This window comes from Staurois parvus, unplaced genomic scaffold (genome assembly GCF_062004578.1).
Source record: "Staurois parvus isolate SC_StPar_1 unplaced genomic scaffold, SC_StPar_1.0 ptg001724l, whole genome shotgun sequence".
In the NCBI taxonomy this organism is placed as follows: Eukaryota; Metazoa; Chordata; class Amphibia; order Anura; family Ranidae; genus Staurois; species Staurois parvus.
Window position 1 is genome coordinate 237,223 of NW_028319520.1, and position 22,573 is coordinate 259,795.

Below are 22,573 nucleotides of genomic sequence, written 5' to 3' on the forward strand. Positions count from 1 at the left end.
TTTTTGCTGACGGAAGTCCAGAGGAACGGAAAGTGAAAGAGGCTGAAGAGTTTATAAGAGTGGAGCCAGGAGACTGGAGGAAGCAGGCACAACGCAGAGACCATGGCTGATGCTCTGGAGACGGGTATGACAACGTATTGTTGTAATTGGGGGATTATTGTAGGGGGGAATTATGGGAGATTCATGGCCAGTGGAAAAAAACGATAACATGAACCTTTAATAGTCACATGGTTGGTGGGAAGGCGGGTTTTCCCTTTATTTGGGTGCAATGTGAAAGTTGTAACGTTTTCTGAGTAATAATCCTCATGCACACGGGATGTTTTTACAGCGGCTATTTTTGGCTTTTGGCATTTTTTTCTACAGCCAGTAAGCTCCCCAGCATGTTATCCTGGGCGTTTTTTGGTTGGAATTAATGGGTTTCTAGAGTTTTCAGTTGTAAAAACGCTTTAATGCTGGTAAATGCGGCAAAACTTGGCGAACTGGCATTTTGGGGCATTTTTTTGTTAGCCAAAATTTTTTTTGTGTGTAAAAAATGCTAAAAACGCAGCTAAATGCTAAAAAATGCCATCACGTCACTTTATACAGCTAAGGCTATAAAACGCCCAGTGTGAATGAGGACATAAGAGTTTTTCAGTGGAACTACATAGTTACATAGTAATGCGGGCCATAGATGGGATGAAAAATGGCCGAAAATTGTGCGAAAAAAAAAAATCGGACGATTTTCGGATCGTTAGTGCAGTAATCGGTCAGCCGTTTTTTGTGATTTTTGCCCTTTTCGCGTATCGGTCCTGCTGGAAAAAAATCGGCCAAATTTGTTGTTCTGCTGATTTTCGCGGCAATGGTGGACAAATCTGCCGATCTTTTTCCAATTTTAAAAAATGCGCATGATCAGTGACATGAAAGAAGAAGGAAAAGAAGAAAAGGAAAAAATAGAATATGAATGAGAAGGAGAAATAGAATATGAATAAAAAGAAGAAATAGAATATAAAGAAGAAGAAGAAATAGAAGAAATAGAATATGCAGAAGTAGAAATAGAATATGAATAAAAAGAAGAAATAGAATATGAAGAAGAAGAAATATAAGAAATAGAATATGAAGAAGTAGAAAAAGCAGAAATAGAATATGAATAAGAAGAAGAAAAAAAAAGAATTTCAGTCCGATATTATATTTGACATTTAAAAGTATAGCAACATTGTATCTATTTGTATCCGAATAGAAACATCTGTAGCCGAAATGGATACAAATAGATACAATGTTGCTATACTTTTAAATGTCAAATATAATATCAGACTGAAATTCTTTTTTTTTCTTATTCTTATTCATATTCTATTTCTTCTTTTTCTACTTCATATTCTATTTCTTATATTTCTTCTTCTTCATATTTTATTTCTTCTTTTTATTCATATTCTATTTCTTCTTCATATTCTATTTCTTCATTTTCTTCATATTTTATTTCTTCATTTTATTCATATTCTATTTCTTCTTTTTATTCATATTCTATTTCTTCTTCTTCTGCATATTCTATATAATTGCCGGTCGTAGCCGGGACGAAAATCAGCCGACCTTTTTTTACCAATGGGTGTAACGTCGGCTGATTGAACAACCGATTTTTAGTTTTTCTTAAAAAAAAAAACGTCCGGTTTTCTCCCCGTCTATGGCCTGCATTAGTCTGGCTGAAAAAAGACAAAAGTCCATCCAGTTCAACCATTAAAAAAAAAAAAAAAAAAAAAAAAAAGTTATGATCCTAGACCCACAGTTGATCCAGAGGAAGGCACAAAAACCCAGCAAAGAGTCAATTTGCTCCCGCAGGGAAAAATATTCCTCCCTGATCCCCTGAGAGGCAATCGGATATTCCCTGGATCAACTGTACCAATTTTTTTTTTTTTTTAAAGTTTATTGAAAACAAAATACAGATTGACACAAGAAAATGTGCAAATGAAGTCCAACGCAAGAATGATCAATGTGGATGAACTAGACCACGACAGGGTTGTGCCTGTAATATTCAGGTATTCTGGTCAAGCGACTGAAATAAAGAGGCGCCGGCCTCCTACAGTAATGTCTCGAAGTGTGGATCTGTAGAGGAGAGGAGGGTATGTACAACGTCTAAGCAAACGTCAATGCTACAGGTTTGAGATGTTGGAGGTATCCGAGTGCGAATGTGGGAGTAAATTGTCATGGGAACCCCTAATAGAGAGAAGGAGATGATGCTGTCAGCATGCCTATTGTTCTTCTGAATGATTATCTAAAACGTGTACAAGCATATGAGAGGAGAAGAAGAGGAGAAAAGCGAGAAAGAAGGAAAGAGAGAGAAGAAAAAAAAAAGGGGGGGGGGAGGGGAAGGGAAGCGCATGGGAAGGATAAAGTAAGGGAGGGAGTGACTGCCAAAATTGTTTTATCATCAATACGGACAATAGCGGATGTAGTTGAAGTCTAAACTGTCATCAGTGTCAAGTGATTGTGGGTTGAACACAGGGGGGGAGTATGATGACCACCATCGGGTCAAATGCAACTGAGTAACACCATCAGGAAGTCTAAGTCAATTCAGACAGATTGGTCCATGAGGGATCGATATGCAGGGGTAGTCAGAAAGTGGGTCCAACAGGAAAATGAAATGAACAAGATGTGCTTTAACTGCAGACTGTCAGCTTTAATTTGAGGGTATTTACATCCAAATCAGGTGAACGGTGTAGGAATTACAACAGTTTGCATATGTGCCTCACACTTGTTAAGGTGACCAAATGTAATGGGACAGTTGGCTTCTCAGGTGGGTGTTATTCCCTCATTATCCCAATTACAATGAGCAGATAAAAGGTCCAGAGTTCATTTCAAGTGTGCTATTTGCATTTGGAATCTGTTGCTGTCAACTCTCAAGATGAGATCCAAAGAGCTGTCACTATCAGTGAAGCCATCATTAGGCTGAAAAAACAAAACAAACCCATCAGAGAGATAGCAAAAACATTAGGTGTGGCCAAAACAACTGTTTGGAACATTCTTAAAAAGAAGGAACGCACCGGTGAGCTCAGCAACACCAAAAGACCCGGAAGACCACGGAAAACAACTGTGGTGGATGAGCGAAGAATTCTTTCCCTGGTGAAGAAAACACCCTTCACAACAGTTGGCCAGATCAAGAACACTCTCCAGGAGGTAGGTGTATGTGTGTCAAAGTCACCAATCAAGAGAAGACTTCACCAGAGTGAATACAGAGGGTTCACCACAAGATGGAAACCATTGATGAGCCTCAAAAAACAGGAAGGCCAGATTAGAGCTTTCCAAACGACATGTAAAAAAGCCTTCACAGTTCTGGAACAACATCCTATGGACAGATGAGACCAACATCAACTTGTACCAGAGTGATGGAAAGAGAAGAGTATGGAGAAGGAACTGCTCATGATCCTAAGCATTGCACCTCATCAGTGAAGCATGGTGGTGGTAGTGTCATGGCGTGGGCATGTATGGCTGCCAATGGAACTGCTTCTCTTGTATTTATTGATGATGTGACTGCTGACAGAAGCAGCCGGATGAATTGTGAAGTGTTTCGGGAATATTATCGGCTCATATTCAGCCAAATGCTTCACAACTCATTGGACGCTTCACAGTGCAGATGGACAATGACCCAAAGCAGACTGCAAAAGCAACCAAAGAAGTGGAATGTTCTACAATGGCCAAGTCAATCACCTGACCTGAATCCGATTGAGCATTTCACTTGCTGAAGACAAAACTGAAGGGAAAATGCCCCAAGAACAAGCAGGAACTGAAGACAGTTGCAGTAGAGGCCTGGCAGAGCATCACCAGGGATGAAACCCAGCGTCTGGTGATGTCTATGCGTTCCACACTTCAGGCTGTAATTGACTGCAAAGGATTTGCAACCAAGTATTAAAAAGTGAAAGTTTGATTTATGATTATTATTCTGTCCCAAGTGGGAGACACATATGCAAACATATGCAAACTGTTGTAATTCCTACACCGTTCACCTGATTTGGATGTAAATACCCTCAAATTAAAGCTGACAGTCTGCAGTTAAAGCACATCTTGTTCGTTTCATTTCAAATCCATTGTGGTGGTGTATAGAGCCAAAAATGTTAGAATTGTGTCCATGTCCCAATATTTATGGACCTGACTGTATTACAAATGAACTGGTGGTCTTAATGACGACTCACTCTTTTATATAAACAGTATGTCCTTATGGATAAAATATATGTCCTATTCAAGTATAAATGATTTCTCTACTAACTCTTGGATAAGGACCATAGAAATCTGTGAATACATTTGGTTTCTCATTTTTCTGATATGAACTGTATTGGAATGGCTGATTTCCTTTGGAAATATAGGAATGACCCAACTCACAAATCATCTTATATTTTATCACTTCAAACTTCAGTTGAGTGGGATGCAGTACCCAACTTTATCGAATAGATTTTGGTGTGTGGAAATATACCCTTGATAATATTTCCGTTGATATAAGCCACTTTGTATCTTAAATGAACCAAGTCTTTTACCTTACATTGGATATACAGATGAAGGATATGTGACATAGAAAAGCTTCAAGTTACTAGAACTATTGTGTGATAATTAGGGTAAACAGCTTGGACTGGATTCTAACCTCAGGATTCAATAGCTGATGTCACGATCGCGGCGTCAGACCCCAGACCTTCTCACCAAACTCGTGACCGAAGGACCGGCCGATCTAAAACCACGGTGTGACGTGCGTAACAATACCACAGACAGCTGCACCCTGCATAACGATTTTCCAGCTAAGGGACTACAATCTGTGCCTGCAGTCTGAATGCGCTTGTTACTGGGTCGGGTTAATTACGCAGCTAACCCTCTACTGCCACCACCCCTTTTTGCACAGAGAAAGGGGAAACTCTCGTTATCAGTTAATACACGGTCTGCAGGCCCGTTATACAGAGATTAAAACAAACAGTAGCGTCTTTTCAAAGGCAGGGATTCGTAAATTGCAATTAAGAACTATAGGAACAGTTCAACACTTTCAGAAAGAAAGATTTATTACTAAAAGAGTCAAACAGGTGCAATAAAACTAATATTTACAAAGAAGATGTAACTAAGATATATATACATATATATAAAAAAACCACAGCACAGCAAAGAGATAATAGGAAGGAAGTTAAAGGGTTAAGTTACTTGCCAGTACGCCTTGGTTTGTAAGCAGATCCACGTTGCAGAGCGAAAGGGTCTCCCCAGGTGGTATATTGATGGTAAAATTGGGAGATGTGTTTAGCTTAACCCTTTAGGCCTGCTAGCCTGTGTTTTAAAGTCCCCCAGCAGGGGGGGTGGCTCTGAGTAACTGGCCAATACCCTGTTAGGGAGGGATCGTCGGGTGCATTAAAACCAACAGCTTCATAATCCAGGATATGAAACATAGGGGACAAACTGACTTGAGGAATGTTCAGTTCATTCTGTCACCTACGCTGCTAGGTTTTATGAGGTTAGAATCTCTTTCAAGTCCCGGGAACAACTACCTTATCTCTGTTAGGAGGTGAGAGTTTACATACTTCTGTGGACAATCAGGCTCTGTCTCTATGGGGGGGCTTTGTAGCTCTGGGCCCCCTGCTGCTCTACCTGCCAGTGACTTTTTAAACACACACACATCTGTCACTGAGCCTCTCAGGAAGGGAGGGGGAAGGAGAATAAAGGATAAATGAATACTTTAAATAAAAAGGGGGACTCTGCATCCATTTCTGATGAGCAAGGTTGCTACAGCTGATTGTGACAGTTCCGAGGTTTTGTTTGGTGATCACACATCTTCCAAGGTTTTGGGAGAAATAAGACAATAAGGATTTTGTCTCACGTTTGTCACTTTGGTAGGGTGTTTCATCACCTGCAGAAATTCAAATAGTGGTGTTTAACCTCATTGTATCTTAACCCCTTGCCGTCCGGCCACTGTTTATAAACGGCAGGGCGGTGGCACTCCAGGGGCGGGTTGCCGTTCATAAACGGCACCCGCCTTTTCTAGCTGTGTGTACTCCCTGGGAGCGCGCAGCACCGCAATCCGGGGCCCTCTGTGTCCTCTGGACACAGTGAAACACCGATCGTCGGACAGGACCTCTGTACGAGGCCCCGATCATGTGATCACTGATTGGCCAATCAGTGATCACATGCAAAGTAGTAAGCAAGATGTCACATCATTGCTTACTACGTGTGAAATCTGTGAATGACCACAGAGGTCACATGGTACAGGGCTATTCACAACAGCATTGTACCATGTGGCAAGGTGTGACCAATCACAGCTCACTCAGTATTTCTCAATGGCTGCAAGAATGCAGACAGAGAGAAAGAGAAATGATTGCTTTTACATCCTATATGGGTGTAAAAGCAATCACTGTAAAAAAAAAAAATCTTCATCACCCCCCACAAGTAGTACAGTGTCACCATGGTGACACTGTACTGCTAGGGTGACAGTATGTAAAAAAAAAAAAAAAAAAACCATAAATAATAATATAAAAAATAAAATAAAAATGTAAAAAAAAATGTTTAAAAATTATAATTTTTGGTTATTAACTAATTTGGCTTATTTTGTTTTTTACTAAAAATATAACGGAATACATTTTGGGCAAGACTTATGATGAAAGATTATTTATTTGCAAAATTTTATAAGAAAAAACACTTTTTTTTACATATGAAAAAAAATAAAAATCCCAGCGGTGAATAAATACCACCAAAATAAAGTTTTATCTGTCTCAAAAAAATGGTAAAAAATTCATATGGGTTCAGTGTTGCATGACTGCGCAATTGTCATTCAAAGTGTGATAGCGCTGAAAGCTGAAAATTGCCCTGGACAAGAAGGGGGTAAAAGTGTCCGGACTGGAAGGGGGGGGGGGGAAAGCGTCCGGACTGGAAGGGGGGGGGAAAGCGTCCGGACTGGAAGGGGGGGGGAAAGCGTCCGGACTGGAAGGGGGGGGGAAAGCGTCCGGACTGGAAGGGGGGGGGGAAGCGTCCGGACTGGAAGGGTGGGGGAAGCGTCCGGACTGGAAGGGGGGGGAAAGCGTCTGGACTGGAAGGAGGGGGGGGGGAAAGCGTCCGGACTGGAAGGGGGGGGGAAGTGTCCGGACTGGAAGGGGGGGAAAGTGTCCGGACTGGAAGGGGGGGAAGTGTCCGGACTGGAAGGGGGGGAAAGTGTCCGGACTGGAAGGGGGGGAAAGTGTCCGGACTGGAAGGGGGGGAAAGTGTCCGGACTGGAAGGAGGTGAAAGTGTCCGGACAGGAAGGGGGTGAAAGTGTCCGGACTGGAAGGAGGTGAAAGTGTCCGGACTGGAAGGGGGTGAAAGTGTCCGGACTGGAAGGGGGTGAAAGTGTCCGGACAGGAAGGGGGGGGAAGTGTCTGGACTGGAAGGGGGGGGAAGTGTCCGGACAGGAAGGGGGGGGAAGTGTCCGGACAGGAAGGGGGGGGAAGTGTCTGGACTGGAAGGGGGGGGAAGTGTCCGGACAGGAAGGGGGTAAACAAGTTTCTTCCACTCATTGTTTTTTGTAACTTCCTAGAAGGTCACTTGAAATCAACCAAGGATGGTAACTAGAGATGAGCGAATCGAAGTATCCGAAGTGGAATTCGAGTCGAATATCGGAAAAATTTCGATTCGTGCCGAATCCGAAAAACAGCCTAATTCGGACGCGCGAATCGAAATTTTTCCGAAAATGGCGGCTGACATGTGCGGCGACGGAGCGGGGATGTCGGGGAAGGCGCGCAGACAAGGCGCGCTGCCCCATAATGCATTCCTCAACGACATGTGATCGCATCAGCCAATCAGCAGCCAGCCAGCCAGCACTGTGTAATGGTCGAGGTATATATAGCGGCCATTTTGGAAATCTTCATTTGCCTGCAGTCATTGAACAGAGGCAGACCGCTCTGTACTAGGGACAGGGACAGAGTTAGGGCCACAGAAACGAGAATTGGGGACAGAGAGAAGTTACTTAGGGACAGAGAACCATTACTCAGGGACACAGACTTGTTAATGAGGGCCACAGAATCGTTATTTAGGGACAAAGAAACGCTAGTTAGGGCCACAGAATTCATACTCAGGGACAGACAGAATTGTTACTCAGTGCCAGAGAATTGTTACTTAGGGCCACAGAAACGTTATTAGGGCCACAGAATTTTTACTCAGGGACAGACAGAATTGTTACTGAGTGCCAGAGAATTGTTACTCAGGGACAGACAGAATTGTTACTGAGTGCCAGAGAATTCTTACTCAGGGCCACAGAATTCATTCTCAGGGACAGACAGAATTGTTACTCAGGGACAGACAGAATTGTTACTGAGTGCCAGAGAATTGTTACTCAGGGACAGACAGAATTGTTACTGAGTGCCAGAGAATTGTTACTCAGGGACAGACAGAATTGTTACTGAGTGCCAGAGAATTGTTACTCAGGGACAGACAGAATTGTTACTGAGTGCCAGAGAATTGTTACTCAGGGACAGACAGAATTGTTACTGAGTGCCAGAGAATTGTTACTCGCACAGACACAAAATTGTTACTTGCACAGACACAGAATTGTTACTCGCACAGACACAGAATTGTTACTCAGGGCCACAGAATTCATACTCAGGGACAGACAGAATTGTTACTGAGTGCCAGAGACTTGTTACTCAGGGACAGACAGAATTGTTACTGAGTGCCAGAGAATTGTTACTCAGGGACAGACAGAATTGTTACTGAGTGCCAGAGAATTGTTACTCGCACAGACACAAAATTGTTACTTGCACAGACACAGAATTGTTACTCGCACAGACACAGAATTGTTACTCAGGGCCACAGAATTCATACTCAGGGACAGACAGAATTGTTACTGAGTGCCAGAGAATTGTTACTCAGGGACAGACAGAATTGTTACTGAGTGCCAGAGAATTGTTACTCAGGGACAGACAGAATTGTTACTGAGTGCCAGAGAATTGTTACTCAGGGACAGACAGAATTGTTACTGAGTGCCAGAGAATTGTTACTCAGGGACAGACAGAATTGTTACTGAGTGCCAGAGAATTGTTACTCGCACAGACACAAAATTGTTACTTGCACAGACACAGAATTGTTACTCGCACAGACACAGAATTGTTACTCAGGGCCACAGAATTCATACTCAGGGATAGACAGAATTGTTACTGAGTGCCAGAGAATTGTTACTCAGGGACAGACAGAATTGTTACTGAGTGCCAGAGAATTGTTACTCAGGGACAGACAGAATTGTTACTGAGTGCCAGAGAATTGTTACTCGCACAGACACAAAATTGTTACTTGCACAGACACAGAATTGTTACTCGCACAGACACAGAATTGTTACTCAGGGCCACAGAATTCATACTCAGGGACAGACAGAATTGTTACTGAGTGCCAGAGAATTGTTACTTAGGGACAGACAGAATTGTTACTGAGTGCCAGAGAATTGTTACTCAGGGACAGACAGAATTGTTACTGAGTGCCAGAGAATTGTTACTCGCACAGACACAAAATTGTTACTTGCACAGACACAGAATTGTTACTCGCACAGACACAGAATTGTTACTCAGGGCCACAGAATTCATACTCAGGGACAGACAGAATTGTTACTGAGTGCCAGAGAATTGTTACTCAGGGACAGACAGAATTGTTACTGAGTGCCAGAGAATTGTTACTCAGGGACAGACAGAATTGTTACTGAGTGCCAGAGAATTGTTACTCAGGGACAGACAGAATTGTTACTGAGTGCCAGAGAATTGTTACTCAGGGACAGACAGAATTGTTACTGAGTGCCAGAGAATTGTTACTCGCACAGACACAAAATTGTTACTTGCACAGACACAGAATTGTTACTCGCACAGACACAGAATTGTTACTCAGGGCCACAGAATTCATACTCAGGGACAGACAGAATTGTTACTGAGTGCCAGAGAATTGTTACTCAGGGACAGACAGAATTGTTACTGAGTGCCAGAGAATTGTTACTCAGGGACAGACAGAATTGTTACTGAGTGCCAGAGAATTGTTACTCGCACAGACACAAAATTGTTACTTGCACAGACACAGAATTGTTACTCGCACAGACACAGAATTGTTACTGAGTGCCAGAGAATTGTTACTCAGGGACAGACAGAATTGTTACTGAGTGCCAGAGAATTGTTACTCAGGGACAGACAGAATTGTTACTGAGTGCCAGAGAATTGTTACTCAGGGACAGACAGAATTGTTACTGAGTGCCAGAGAATTGTTACTCGCACAGACACAAAATTGTTACTTGCACAGACACAGAATTGTTACTCGCACAGACACAGAATTGTTACTCAGGGCCACAGAATTCATACTCAGGGACAGACAGAATTGTTACTGAGTGCCAGAGAATTGTTACTCAGGGACAGACAGAATTGTTACTGAGTGCCAGAGAATTGTTACTCAGGGACAGACAGAATTGTTACTGAGTGCCAGAGAATTGTTACTCGCACAGACACAAAATTGTTACTTGCACAGACACAGAATTGTTACTCGCACAGACACAGAATTGTTACTCGCACAGACACAGAATTGTTACTCAGGGCCACAGAATTCATACTCAGGGACAGACAGAATTGTTACTGAGTGCCAGAGAATTGTTACTCAGGGACACCTAATCGTTGAATTAAATAGTATGTCAGACAACATGCAGAGGAGTGGCAGAGGAGGCAATGTTTTAGGAGCGAGCAGACGTGGCAGCAGAGGAAGGGGTCGAGGCAGCAGTATTCGCAGCCAGAGGCCAGTGCTCCCGGTGTCATCCAGCGGTCGTGTCTCCACCGACAACCCTGCCGTCATTGATTGGTTGGCTCGGTCGTCTTCCTCTTCCCAGGTCACCTCTGACACCTACAGCCAACGGTCGGTGGGTACGTCAGACACAACCGTTAGTTGGCATGGCCCGGGACCAAGCCCACTGAAATCACGTGTCCTCTACCTGCCCCTGTCCTTTGCTGTTCCTTCACCAAGCGAAGTATCGCATGCTGTGGGCTCAGCCCCACTGTACAGTGAGGAAGAGCTAACAGAGGGCGGTCAGGAACGGGGGGAGACATCGGCCTTTTCAGCAGCCAAGCGAACAAGTACTGGCGAGGAGAGTGGCTCGGTAGCCGGTCTAGAGACAGGTCTGTCTCCTGACCCAGACGCAGCCGAGGGGGCTAGTAGTGAGGCGGAGACCCTACTTGATGATGAGGAGGTTGATCGCACTTGGCAGCCTCGTCGTCATCAGGCAATTTCTTCCGCATCATCAGGAGAAGAGGGTGGCAGCTTGGCAGCGAGCAAAACAGTCGGTGGGTTGCCCAGGAGACAGCAGCAGGGTCGCATCAGTGTCAGTGGAGCCAAACGTCCACGGAGTAGAGCACCAGCTCCACTGCAGCCTACCACCACGGCCAGTAGTGGTGCCGGTGCGCACGGAGGAAGTAGCAGTCAGCCAGTGAAGAGTAGCGGGGGCAAAGTTTCCTACTCGGTGGTGTGGCAATTTTTCCTCAAGCCGCCCGAGGAAGTAAACGTAGCCGTATGTCGACTATGTGGCCAGAAATGCAAGCGTGGCCAGGGGGCCCATGTTGGGACTACAGCGTTGCGTCAGCATATGCAGCGTCACCATTCGGTGGCCTGGGAAAACCGTGATAAACATACGGCGGTTCTGCCTGCCCCAGCCCCCGCTCCATCACCCGCTCCGTTACTTGCTCCGTCACCCGACGTCGTCAATCGCCCTCTATCAGCCAGTCAAGGCTCCAACACCTCTGCTGAGGGGAGTTGTCGCTCATTGGCATCTTCCGCTCGTTCAGATGCTCCTTCTCCTGCTACTCCTCTTCTCGGATTCCGTCAACAGTCTTTCTTGGAATCCGTATCCAAGAGACAACAGTTTGCGAGCACGCACCCGACGGTGCAAAAGCTGAACGTCCTCCTGTCCAAGTTGCTGGTGCTGCAGTCCCTCCCTTTCCAACTGGTGGACTCAGCACCTTTCCGAGAAATGATGGCTTGTGCCGCGCCGCGGTGGAGAGTGCCAAGCCGTCATTTCTTTGCCCAAAAGGCAGTGCCAGCCCTGCATTCACATGTAGAAGAGATGGTGGGCCAGTCTTTGAGCATGTCGGTCTCTGCCAAAGTGCACGGCAGCGCCGACGTGTGGAGCTGTAACTACGGTCAGGGACAGTACATGTCATTTACGGCCCACTGGGTGAACGTGGTGCCGGCACAGCCGCACCAGCAACTTGGACAGGTCACGACGCTTTTGCCTCCACGTTTGCACGTCCTTGGTCCAGCAAGCATGTCCGCCTCTACCACCTCTTTTTCCGCCGTGTCCTCAGCCGCCACCCCCGTGCCAAGTCCCATTACCCGACCGGCATATCACATGTGCAGGGCGCAACGGTGTCACGCTGTGCTGCACCTGGTATGCCTTGGCGAACGTAGTCACACAGGGGAGGAACTGCTGAGTGTAATGAACAGAGAAATCGACAGATGGCTGTCTCCGCGCAAACTAAAAATCGGAACCATGTTGACTGACAACGGAAAGAACATGGTGTCTGCTCTGCGTCAAGGAAGGTTGTGCCATGCGCCATGCATGGCTCACGTGTTCAATCTGGTTGTCAAGCGGTTCCTAAAATCCACCATCCCACTGCAAGACATCCTTAAAATGTCACGTAAACTGTGCATGCATTTCAGCCATTCCTACACCGCAAAGAACACCCTCATTGAGCTGCAGCGGCAGAACGGAATTCCACAGCATCGCCTGATCTGCGACGTTGCAACAAGGTGGAATTCAACCCTACACATGTTAGACCGCCTTTACGAGCAGCGAAAGGCCATCACCGATTTCCTGATGTTACAAGCGGATAAAGGTACTCCCCTGTGTAACTTAGATGTCAGCCATTGGCAGCTCATGCGTGACACCTGCCGCTTGCTCAGGCCCTTTGAGGAGGCCACGCTATTCGTGAGTCGGCAGGACTATGGGATGAACGACGTCATTCCTCTGTTGCACGTCCTGGAACAAATGCTGTTAACAATGGCTGGTCAGGGTGCAGTAGACGTGGCGCACAGATCTCAACGCCACATGACCCCTGTGGGGGCAGGACAGGAAGAAGAGGAGGAGGTAGAGGAGGACATTTGTGCTCAGGAATTATTGAGTGAAATGGGTGGTTTTTCCACTCAGCGGACAGGAGTGGAGGAGCAGGAGCATCTGGTAGAGGAGGAGGAGGAGGAGACAGAGGACCCAGACGCACCGTGGCAGTATGCTGTGGAGATGGAGGCAGGGAGTCCCTCGCATTCCTTGGCACAAATGGCCCATAGCATGCTCGGTTGCTTGCGTAGCGACAGCCGAATAATAACCATCAGACAGAGGGATGACTTTTGGCTGTCCACCTTGTTGGACCCTCGCTACCGGTCCAAAATGGTGGCCTTTTTCACACCTGCTGAGAGGGAGGCCAAAATTACGTACTATAAAAACCACCTATGTAGTCAGTTGGTCTCTGCCTTTGTGCGCCAACGTCCATCCTCAGACACTGTGGGCCCTGTGCGCTCGCGTTCCGCTGGCATGGCAGCAGGGGAGGGGTGGGGTGGTAGGAGCAGTGGCAGCTCCACCAGCAGTGGCTGCCTCAGTCTGCAGTCGATGATGAGTAGCTTTCTTCACCAGCGCAGTGAGGAAACTACTAACCAGCCGCAGCAGCAGCAGCAGCATCAGGTGGACCTGGAGCAGGAGCTCAAACAACAGGCTTGGGCCTACTTGGACAGCACCCTGCCAACCGAGGTAGACAATCCCCTTGACTACTGGGCAACGAAACTTGACCTTTGGCCCCAACTAGCTGAATTTGCCCTTGAAAGGCTGTCATGCCCGGCCAGTAGCGTGGCATCGGAGCGCGTGTTTAGTGCGGCAGGAGGTATTGTAACTCCGCGGAGGACACGACTGTCCACCCAAAGTGTGGAGAGACTCACGTTTGTGAAAATGAATCAGGCGTGGATTAGTCTGGATTTCAAACCACCAGTTCCTGACACAACTGACTAAATCCGCCATGAATCATGCCTCAAACATGTGCCACTTTGAGGTCTCCTCACACACTGCTGGTGTGTTGAATTTTTTGACATAGGGTGCTGGCAGATTATGGGCCTCCTATAGCTGCTGCCAGGCCCCTAATCTGCCATAGGCCCCTATATACCGCTTCCTCATGCTGCTGCCAGGTCCAGAGTCTCTCATGGGTCCCTGTACGGCCTCCCATTGCTGCTGTCTCCATCGCCACACTCTGCCATGTGCCACTTTCAGGTCTCCTCACACACTGCTGGTGTGTAGAATTTTTTGACATAGGGTGCTGGCAGATTATGGGCCTCCCATAGCTGCTGCCAGGCCCCTAATCTGCCATGGGCCCCTATATACCGCCTCCTCATGCTGCTGCCAGGTCCACAGTGTCTCATGCCATGTGCCACTTTCAGGTCTCCTCACACTGCTGGTGTGTTGAATTTTTTGACATAGGGTGCTGGCAGATTATGGGCCTCCTATAGCTGCTGCCAGGCCCCTAATCTGCCATGGGCCCCTATATACCGCCTCCTCATGCTGCTGCCAAGTCCAGAGTCTCTCATGGGTCCCTGTACGGCCTCCCATTGCTGCTGTCTCCATCGCCACACTCTGCTGCCATGTGCCACTTTCAGGTCTCTTCACACTGCTGGTGTGTTAAATTTTTTGACATAGGGTGCAGGCAGATTACGGGCCTCACATAGCTGCTGCCAGGCCCCTAATCTGCCATGGGCCCCTATATACCGCCTCCTCATGCTGCTGCCAAGTCCAGAGTCTCTCATGGGTCCCTGTACGGCCTCCCATTGCTGCTGTCTCCATCGCCACACTCTGCTGCCATGTGCCACTTTCAGGTCTCTTCACACTGCTGGTGTGTTAAATTTTTTGACATAGGGTGCAGGCAGATTACGGGCCTCACATAGCTGCTGCCAGGCCCCTAATCTGCCATGGGCCCCTATATACCGCCTCCTCATGCTGCTGCCAAGTCTAGAGTCTGTCATGGGTCCCTGTACGGCCTCCCATTGCTGCTGTCTCCATCGCCACACTCTGCCATGTGCCACTTTCAGGTCTCTTCACACTGCTGGTGTGTTTAATTTTTTGACATAGGGTGCAGGCAGATTACGGGCCTCACATAGCTGCTGCCAGGCCCCTAATCTGCCATGGGCCCCTATATACCGCCTCCTCATGCTGCTGCCAAGTCCAGAGTCTCTCATGGGTCCCTGTACGGCCTCCCATTGCTGCTGTCTCCATCGCCACACTCTGCTGCCATGTGCCACTTTCAGGTCTCTTCACACTGCTGGTGTGTTTAATTTTTTGACATAGGGTGCAGGCAGATTACGGGCCTCACATAGCTGCTGCCAGGCCCCTAATCTGCCATGGGCCCCTATATACCGCCTCCTCATGCTGCTGCCAAGTCTAGAGTCTGTCATGGGTCCCTGTACGGCCTCCCATTGCTGCTGTCTCCATCGCCACACTCTGCCATGTGCCACTTTCAGGTCTCTTCACACTGCTGGTGTGTTTAATTTTTTGACATAGGGTGCAGGCAGATTACGGGCCTCACATAGCTGCTGCCAGGCCCCTAATCTGCCATGGGCCCCTATATACCGCCTCCTCATGCTGCTGCCAAGTCTAGAGTCTGTCATGGGTCCCTGTACGGCCTCCCATTGCTGCTGTCTCCATCGCCACACTCTGCTGCCATGTGCCACTTTCAGGTCTCTTCACACTGCTGGTGTGTTTAATTTTTTGACATAGGGTGCAGGCAGATTACGGGCCTCACATAGCTGCTGCCAGGCCCCTAATCTGCCATGGGCCCCTATATACCGCCTCCTCATGCTGCTGCCAAGTCCAGAGTCTCTCATGGGTCCCTGTACGGCCTCCCATTGCTGCTGTCTCCATCGCCACACTCTGCTGCCATGTGCCACTTTCAGGTCTCTTCACACTGCTGGTGTGTTTAATTTTTTGACATAGGGTGCAGGCAGATTACGGGCCTCACATAGCTGCTGCCAGGCCCCTAATCTGCCATGGGCCCCTATATACCGCCTCCTCATGCTGCTGCCAAGTCTAGAGTCTGTCATGGGTCCCTGTACGGCCTCCCATTGCTGCTGTCTCCATCGCCACACTCTGCTGCCATGTGCCACTTTCAGGTCTCTTCACACTGCTGGTGTGTTAAATTTTTTGACATAGGGTGCAGGCAGATTACGGGCCTCACATAGCTGCTGCCAGGCCCCTAATCTGCCATGGGCCCCTATATACCGCCTCCTCATGCTGCTGCCAAGTCCAGAGTCTCTCATGGGTCCCTGTACGGCCTCCCATTGCTGCTGTCTCCATCGCCACACTCTGCTGCCATGTGCCACTTTCAGGTCTCTTCACACTGCTGGTGTGTTAAATTTTTTGACATAGGGTGCAGGCAGATTACGGGCCTCACATAGCTGCTGCCAGGCCCCTAATCTGCCATGGGCCCCTATATACCGCCTCCTCATGCTGCTGCCAAGTCTAGAGTCTCTCATGGGTCCCTGTACGGCCTCCCATTGCTGCTGTCTCCATCGCCACACTCTGCCATGTGCCACTTTCAGGTCTCTTCACACTGCTGGTGTGTTAAATTTTTTGACATAGGGTGCAGGCAGATTACGGGCCTCACATAGCTGCTGCCAGGCCCCTAATCTGCCATGGGCCCCTATATACCGCCTCCTCATGCTGCTGCCAAGTCCAGAGTCTCTCATGGGTCCCTGTACGGCCTCCCATTGCTGCTGTCTCCATCGCCACACTCTGCTGCCATGTGCCACTTTCAGGTCTCTTCACACTGCTGGTGTGTTAAATTTTTTGACATAGGGTGCAGGCAGATTACGGGCCTCACATAGCTGCTGCCAGGCCCCTAATCTGCCATGGGCCCCTATATACCGCCTCCTCATGCTGCTGCCAAGTCCAGAGTCTGTCATGGGTCCCTGTACGGCCTCCCATTGCTGCTGTCTCCATCGCCACACTCTGCTGCCATGTGCCACTTTCAGGTCTCTTCACACTGCTGGTGTGTTAAATTTTTTGACATAGGGTGCAGGCAGATTACGGGCCTCACATAGCTGCTGCCAGGCCCCTAATCTGCCATGGGCCCCTATATACCGCCTCCTCAAGCTGCTGCCAAGTCTAGAGTCTCTCATGGGTCCCTGTACGGCCTCCCATTGCTGCTGTCTCCATCGCCACACTCTGCCATGTGCCACTTTCAGGTCTCTTCACACTGCTGGTGTGTTTAATTTTTTGACATAGGGTGCAGGCAGATTACGGGCCTCACATAGCTGCTGCCAGGCCCCTAATCTGCCATGGGCCCCTATATACCGCCTCCTCATGCTGCTGCCAAGTCTAGAGTCTGTCATGGGTCCCTGTACGGCCTCCCATTGCTGCTGTCTCCATCGCCACACTCTGCCATGTGCCACTTTCAGGTCTCTTCACACTGCTGGTGTGTTTAATTTTTTGACATAGGGTGCAGGCAGATTACGGGCCTCACATAGCTGCTGCCAGGCCCCTAATCTGCCATGGGCCCCTATATACCGCCTCCTCATGCTGCTGCCAAGTCCAGAGTCTCTCATGGGTCCCTGTACGGCCTCCCATTGCTGCTGTCTCCATCGCCACACTCTGCTGCCATGTGCCACTTTCAGGTCTCTTCACACTGCTGGTGTGTTAAATTTTTTGACATAGGGTGCAGGCAGATTACGGGCCTCACATAGCTGCTGCCAGGCCCCTAATCTGCCATGGGCCCCTATATACCGCCTCCTCATGCTGCTGCCAAGTCTAGAGTCTCTCATGGGTCCCTGTACGGCCTCCCATTGCTGCTGTCTCCATCGCCACACTCTGCTGCCATGTGCCACTTTCAGGTCTCTTCACACTGCTGGTGTGTTTAATTTTTTGACATAGGGTGCAGGCAGATTACGGGCCTCACATAGCTGCTGCCAGGCCCCTAATCTGCCATGGGCCCCTATATACCGCCTCCTCATGCTGCTGCCAAGTCCAGAGTCTCTCATGGGTCCCTGTACGGCCTCCCATTGCTGCTGTCTCCATCGCCACACTCTGCTGCCATGTGCCACTTTCAGGTCTCTTCACACTGCTGGTGTGTTAAATTTTTTGACATAGGGTGCTGGCAGATTACGGGCCTCCCATTGCTGCTGCCAGACATGTAATCTGCCATGGGCCCCCGTACCGACTCCTCATGCTGTGACGTTGCAACAAGGTGTAATTCAACCCTACATATGTTAGACCGCCTTTACGAACAGCTAAAGGCCATCACAGATTTCCTGATGTTAAAAGCGGATAAAGGTACTCCCTGTGTAACTTAGATGTCAGCCATTGTCAGCTCATGTGTGACACCTGCGCTTGCTCAGGCCCTTTGAGGAGGCCACGCTATTCGTGAGTCGGCAGGACTATGGGATGAATGAGGTCAAATCGGCCATGGGCCCCCGTACCGCCTGTTCACGCTGATGCTGGTCCCACAGTGTGACCTGGGTCCCTGTACGGCCTCCCATTGCTTCCACTCTGCCATGTGCCACTTTGAAATCTCCTCACACTCCTGCGGTTGTCCATTTTGTCATAGGTTGCTGGCAGATTACAGGCCTTCCATAGGTGCCACCAAGCCCCATATCGGCCATGGGCCCCCGTACCGCCTGGTCACGCTGCTGCTGGGCCCACAGTGTGACCTGGGTCCCTGTACCGCCTCCCATTGCTCCCACTCTGCCATGTGCCACTTTCAGGTCTCCTCACGCTCCTGCTGGTTTCCATTTTGTCATAGGTTGCTGTATGGCCTCCCATTGCTGCTGCCTCCACCGCCACACTGTGGCTCCAAACACTGGTTTTGGCCCCGTGACTGGCCAAAGGAGTGAAGTGTGCAGTGATTCTAAGATCGACGGCACTCATCTGCATGTCATACTGACAGACAGTATTATTTCTCTTCCCCAGCAGACTCCAAGGGCATTTAAATTAAAGGTACAGTGTTCTGCACTAATATTAAGTCTCTCTGAAGCCTAGAAACACCCTTTTTTAAGTTAAATTCACAGCGAATTTATTCGACTCGAATCGAATATTGTCCACGAATTCGCCGAATCAGTCGAATCGAATTTTTCATTTCTTCGCTCATCTCTAATGGTAACCCCTGACAGTCAGCTAGGATTCCCAATTTGGGATAATATCATTTTACTTAATAAACAGTCCAAAAGTCATCACAATACATTAGTCAATTTTATTTTTGTTCAACAGTGGGATGAACAAAAAAAAAAAAAAAAGACTTGATTCTCTCATCCACAAATTTGATGTGGACGGGGAAATCACTCCCGCTGATGTAATGTGTTCTGAAAGTGAAAAGACTTCAATGCCGCCAGAATGCACTGATCGGTGCTGCTAGTTATAGTCGGTGGTGCTGATCGTGCAGAAATTTTCCTAGAGGCTGATTGTACAGAAGTCGATCGGTAGACTTCTGTACATGGATCAGAATTCAACCGGTCTCCAATGATCCCCCCACTGAGGCAGAGGAATTGTGATCCATGTATGGCCGCCAAAGAATAAAAATATCCTTTTTGTGTGCATAAAAACATATGAAATGGAAACATTTAATTAAAAAAAATGTTCCTTTGTCCTGAGGTTTGTGACTTTGAGACTGTCGGTTGTGGCACAGTATTTGTTATTTTGTGAGTGCGAGGACTGTGGTATATGTGTGCAGTGTATACAGCATCCCCTTCAGACCCTCCCGCTGACCAGCCACAGAATTTATTTCTCTGTTCTTTCCCAGGGTGCCCCATGTCTTTCATCATCCCAGTCTGGCTCACATTCTGTCATCCTGCTTTGACTTTTTAATTGTAAAGCCAGTAAGATTACTTGTTATGAATATTGTTAATATTGTCATTGTTTATGCAGTATATTGTTTATATAGTTTAGAGGCTAAGTTTGCCTTTAAAAACATATATGTCCTCTGCCCTGCTGACCCCGCGTACACTGCCATACTGACACCCCTCCACTCCACTTCTGACTAACCGTCCTCTGCCCTGCTGACCCCACGTACACTGCCATACTGACCCCTGTCCACTCCCCTTCTGACTGCCCATCCACTGCCCTGCTGACCCCACGTACACTGCCACACTGACCCCTCTCCACTCCCCTTCTGACTGCCCATCCACTGCCCTGCTGACCCCCTGTACACTGCCCTACAACTGCTGAACTCTGCCCTTTGCTCTGATAATTCCTTTCCTCTGCCCTGCTGACCCCCTGTACACTGCCCTACAACTGCTGATCTCTGCCCTTTGCTCTGATAATTCCTGTCCTCTGCCCTGCTGACCCCCTGTACAAACTGTTGAAATCTGCAATACACTACCATACTGACCCTTGTCGTCCTCTCTGCTGACTGCCCGTCCTCTGCCCTGCTGACCCCCTGTACACTGCCCTACAACTGCTGATCTCTGCCCTTTGCTCTGATAATTCCTGTGCTCTGCCCTGCTGACCCCCTGTACACTGACCTACAAACTGCTGAACCCAGCAATACACTACCATACTGACCCCTGTCCTCCGCTTTGCTGACTGCCCATCCTCTGCCCTACTGACCCCCTGTACACTGCCCTACAACTTCTGATCTCTGCCCTTTGCTCTGATAATTCCTGTCCTCTGCCCTGCTGACCCCCTGTACACTGGCCTACAAACTGCTGAACCCAGCAATACACTACCATACTGACCCCTGTCCTCTGCTTTGCTGACTGCCCATCCTCTGCCCTACAACTGCTGATCTCTGCCCTTTGCTCTGATAATTCCTTTCCTCTGCCCTGCTGACCCCCTGTACACTGCCCTACAACTGCTGATCTCTGCCCATTGCTCTGATAATTCCTGTCCTCTGCCCTGCTGACCCCCAGTACACTCTGCTACTGATTCCTGTTTTTGCATGCTGCCCTGCTGACCTCCTATCCTCTGTCCCCTAACATTTTTTACTGCACCCCCATATAAGACCAGCTAGATCCAACCCTGAATCCCACCATATTCACCTATCATTGGCATCCCAGTGTTTGATACCCCACCTTTTGAACTTAGTTTTGTTTGTTCCCCAATTACCCCTACTTAGTCCTTACATTTCTCTCTGAATCCACCCTTTTTGCCCCCCCCCCCTTTGGCTTACCCTAACGGTGATTATACTGGTTCTAGTTTGAAAGGGGAATGGTAGTGGGAGCCAATGACAGGTATTAGAAGGCTCTACTGTGTTTCTCACAAATTAAATGGGAGGGTGGGGTTTGGTTCATTTTAGCCCACCTCACCATAACCTGTTGGGTTGTTCTCCTTTGTATAATTTTCAGTGTTTGGTGACTTCTTATTTTTACCGTATAAAGAAGTTGTCAATAATTGTTTCTTGATTTTATAGGTAAACAAGGAGTTCTTTCTATGGTAGAAGATTGTAAAAAGTCTCTACAACTGAAACTAAACAAGTACTTGAGCAGCAAAAGCAAGGCTGGATTCCTGACCATTTACAAGATGAACATGCAGCGTGTGCAGCACCAGAAGATATGGGAATATGGAACACCAAAGGCCGATAAGAAAAACAAAGTGATCATGATGGTTGGTGAAACCGGATCTGGTAAAACAACCTTGATTAACACTATGGTCAACTGTATCTTTGGTGTGGATTGGAAGGATGACCATCGCCTCCAACTAATTGAGGAGAGTAGTGAGAGGACTCAAGCTCACAGCCAAACAACCAGTGTCACCATCTACCAGATCAACCACGAAGATAACTTCCAAATCCCGTACTCCATAACCATCATTGACACTCCGGGGTTTGGAGACACCAGAGGGATAAGCTACGATGAGAAAATCATGCAGAAGATAAGAGAATTTTTTTCCAAATGCAAATTTACGGAAATTGATGCCATTTGCTTTGTGGTCCAGTCTACTTTGGCTCGGTTAACTCCAACACAGGCGTACATCTATGACAATGTTTTGTCTATATTTGGTAATGACATCAAGGATAATATAGTCTTCTTCACAACCTTTGCCGAAGTCCAGGAACCAAACGTCCTCTCGGCAATTGTGGAAGCTGACGTTCCCTGTGCCAAATCTAAAGATGGAAAACCTGTGTATTTCAAGGTCAACAACAGCATGGTGTACGCTAATAACCACTCCGAAAAAGTGGATGACTATGCGTGCAAAGTTTATGAAATACAGTGGATGATGGGAATGGCAAGCATTAAGGAATTTCTTTTACACTTTTTGCCTGGAATAGCCAGTAAAAATTTAAACTTAACAAAGAAAGTTTTAGCAGAAAGACATGCTTTGGAGGTAGTTTTGGATGGACTTGTCCAAAAAATTGAGGAGGCAATGTTTAAACAGCATGAACTGGAAGAAACCGAAAAAAATCTGCATGCACACAAGACGGATATTGAAAAGAACGAGCATTTTCAATTTGAGGTGACAGAAACCGTAAAAAAAAAGATAGAGTCCGAGAATGAATACTCAACCAACTGTCGTGAGTGCAACTCTACATGTCACCGAGACTGCCTCGTGTATTTTGACTCCCTGGTTTATTTTTGTGAAGTTTTTAATATGAAGGGAAATTGTCGTGTGTGCGGACATAAGTCTGCCACACACTTTTCAGAAGCATCTTA

General features: G+C 47.5%; 1 protein-coding gene across 1 annotated transcript in view; it reads left to right on the forward strand.

Annotated features, from left to right (window-relative positions):
* LOC149434612 (uncharacterized) overlaps nt 1-22,565 on the forward strand; it is a gene marked incomplete at its 3' end in the record, with an annotated part of 41,488 nt that extends 18,923 nt beyond the window's left edge. The window contains exon 2 of the mRNA XM_089663588.1: nt 21,334-22,565. Within this exon, the coding sequence (XP_089519714.1) occupies nt 21,334-22,565 (1,232 nt within the window). The remainder of the gene's footprint in view (nt 1-21,333) is intronic.
* Between the last annotated feature and the right edge of the window lie 8 nt (nt 22,566-22,573).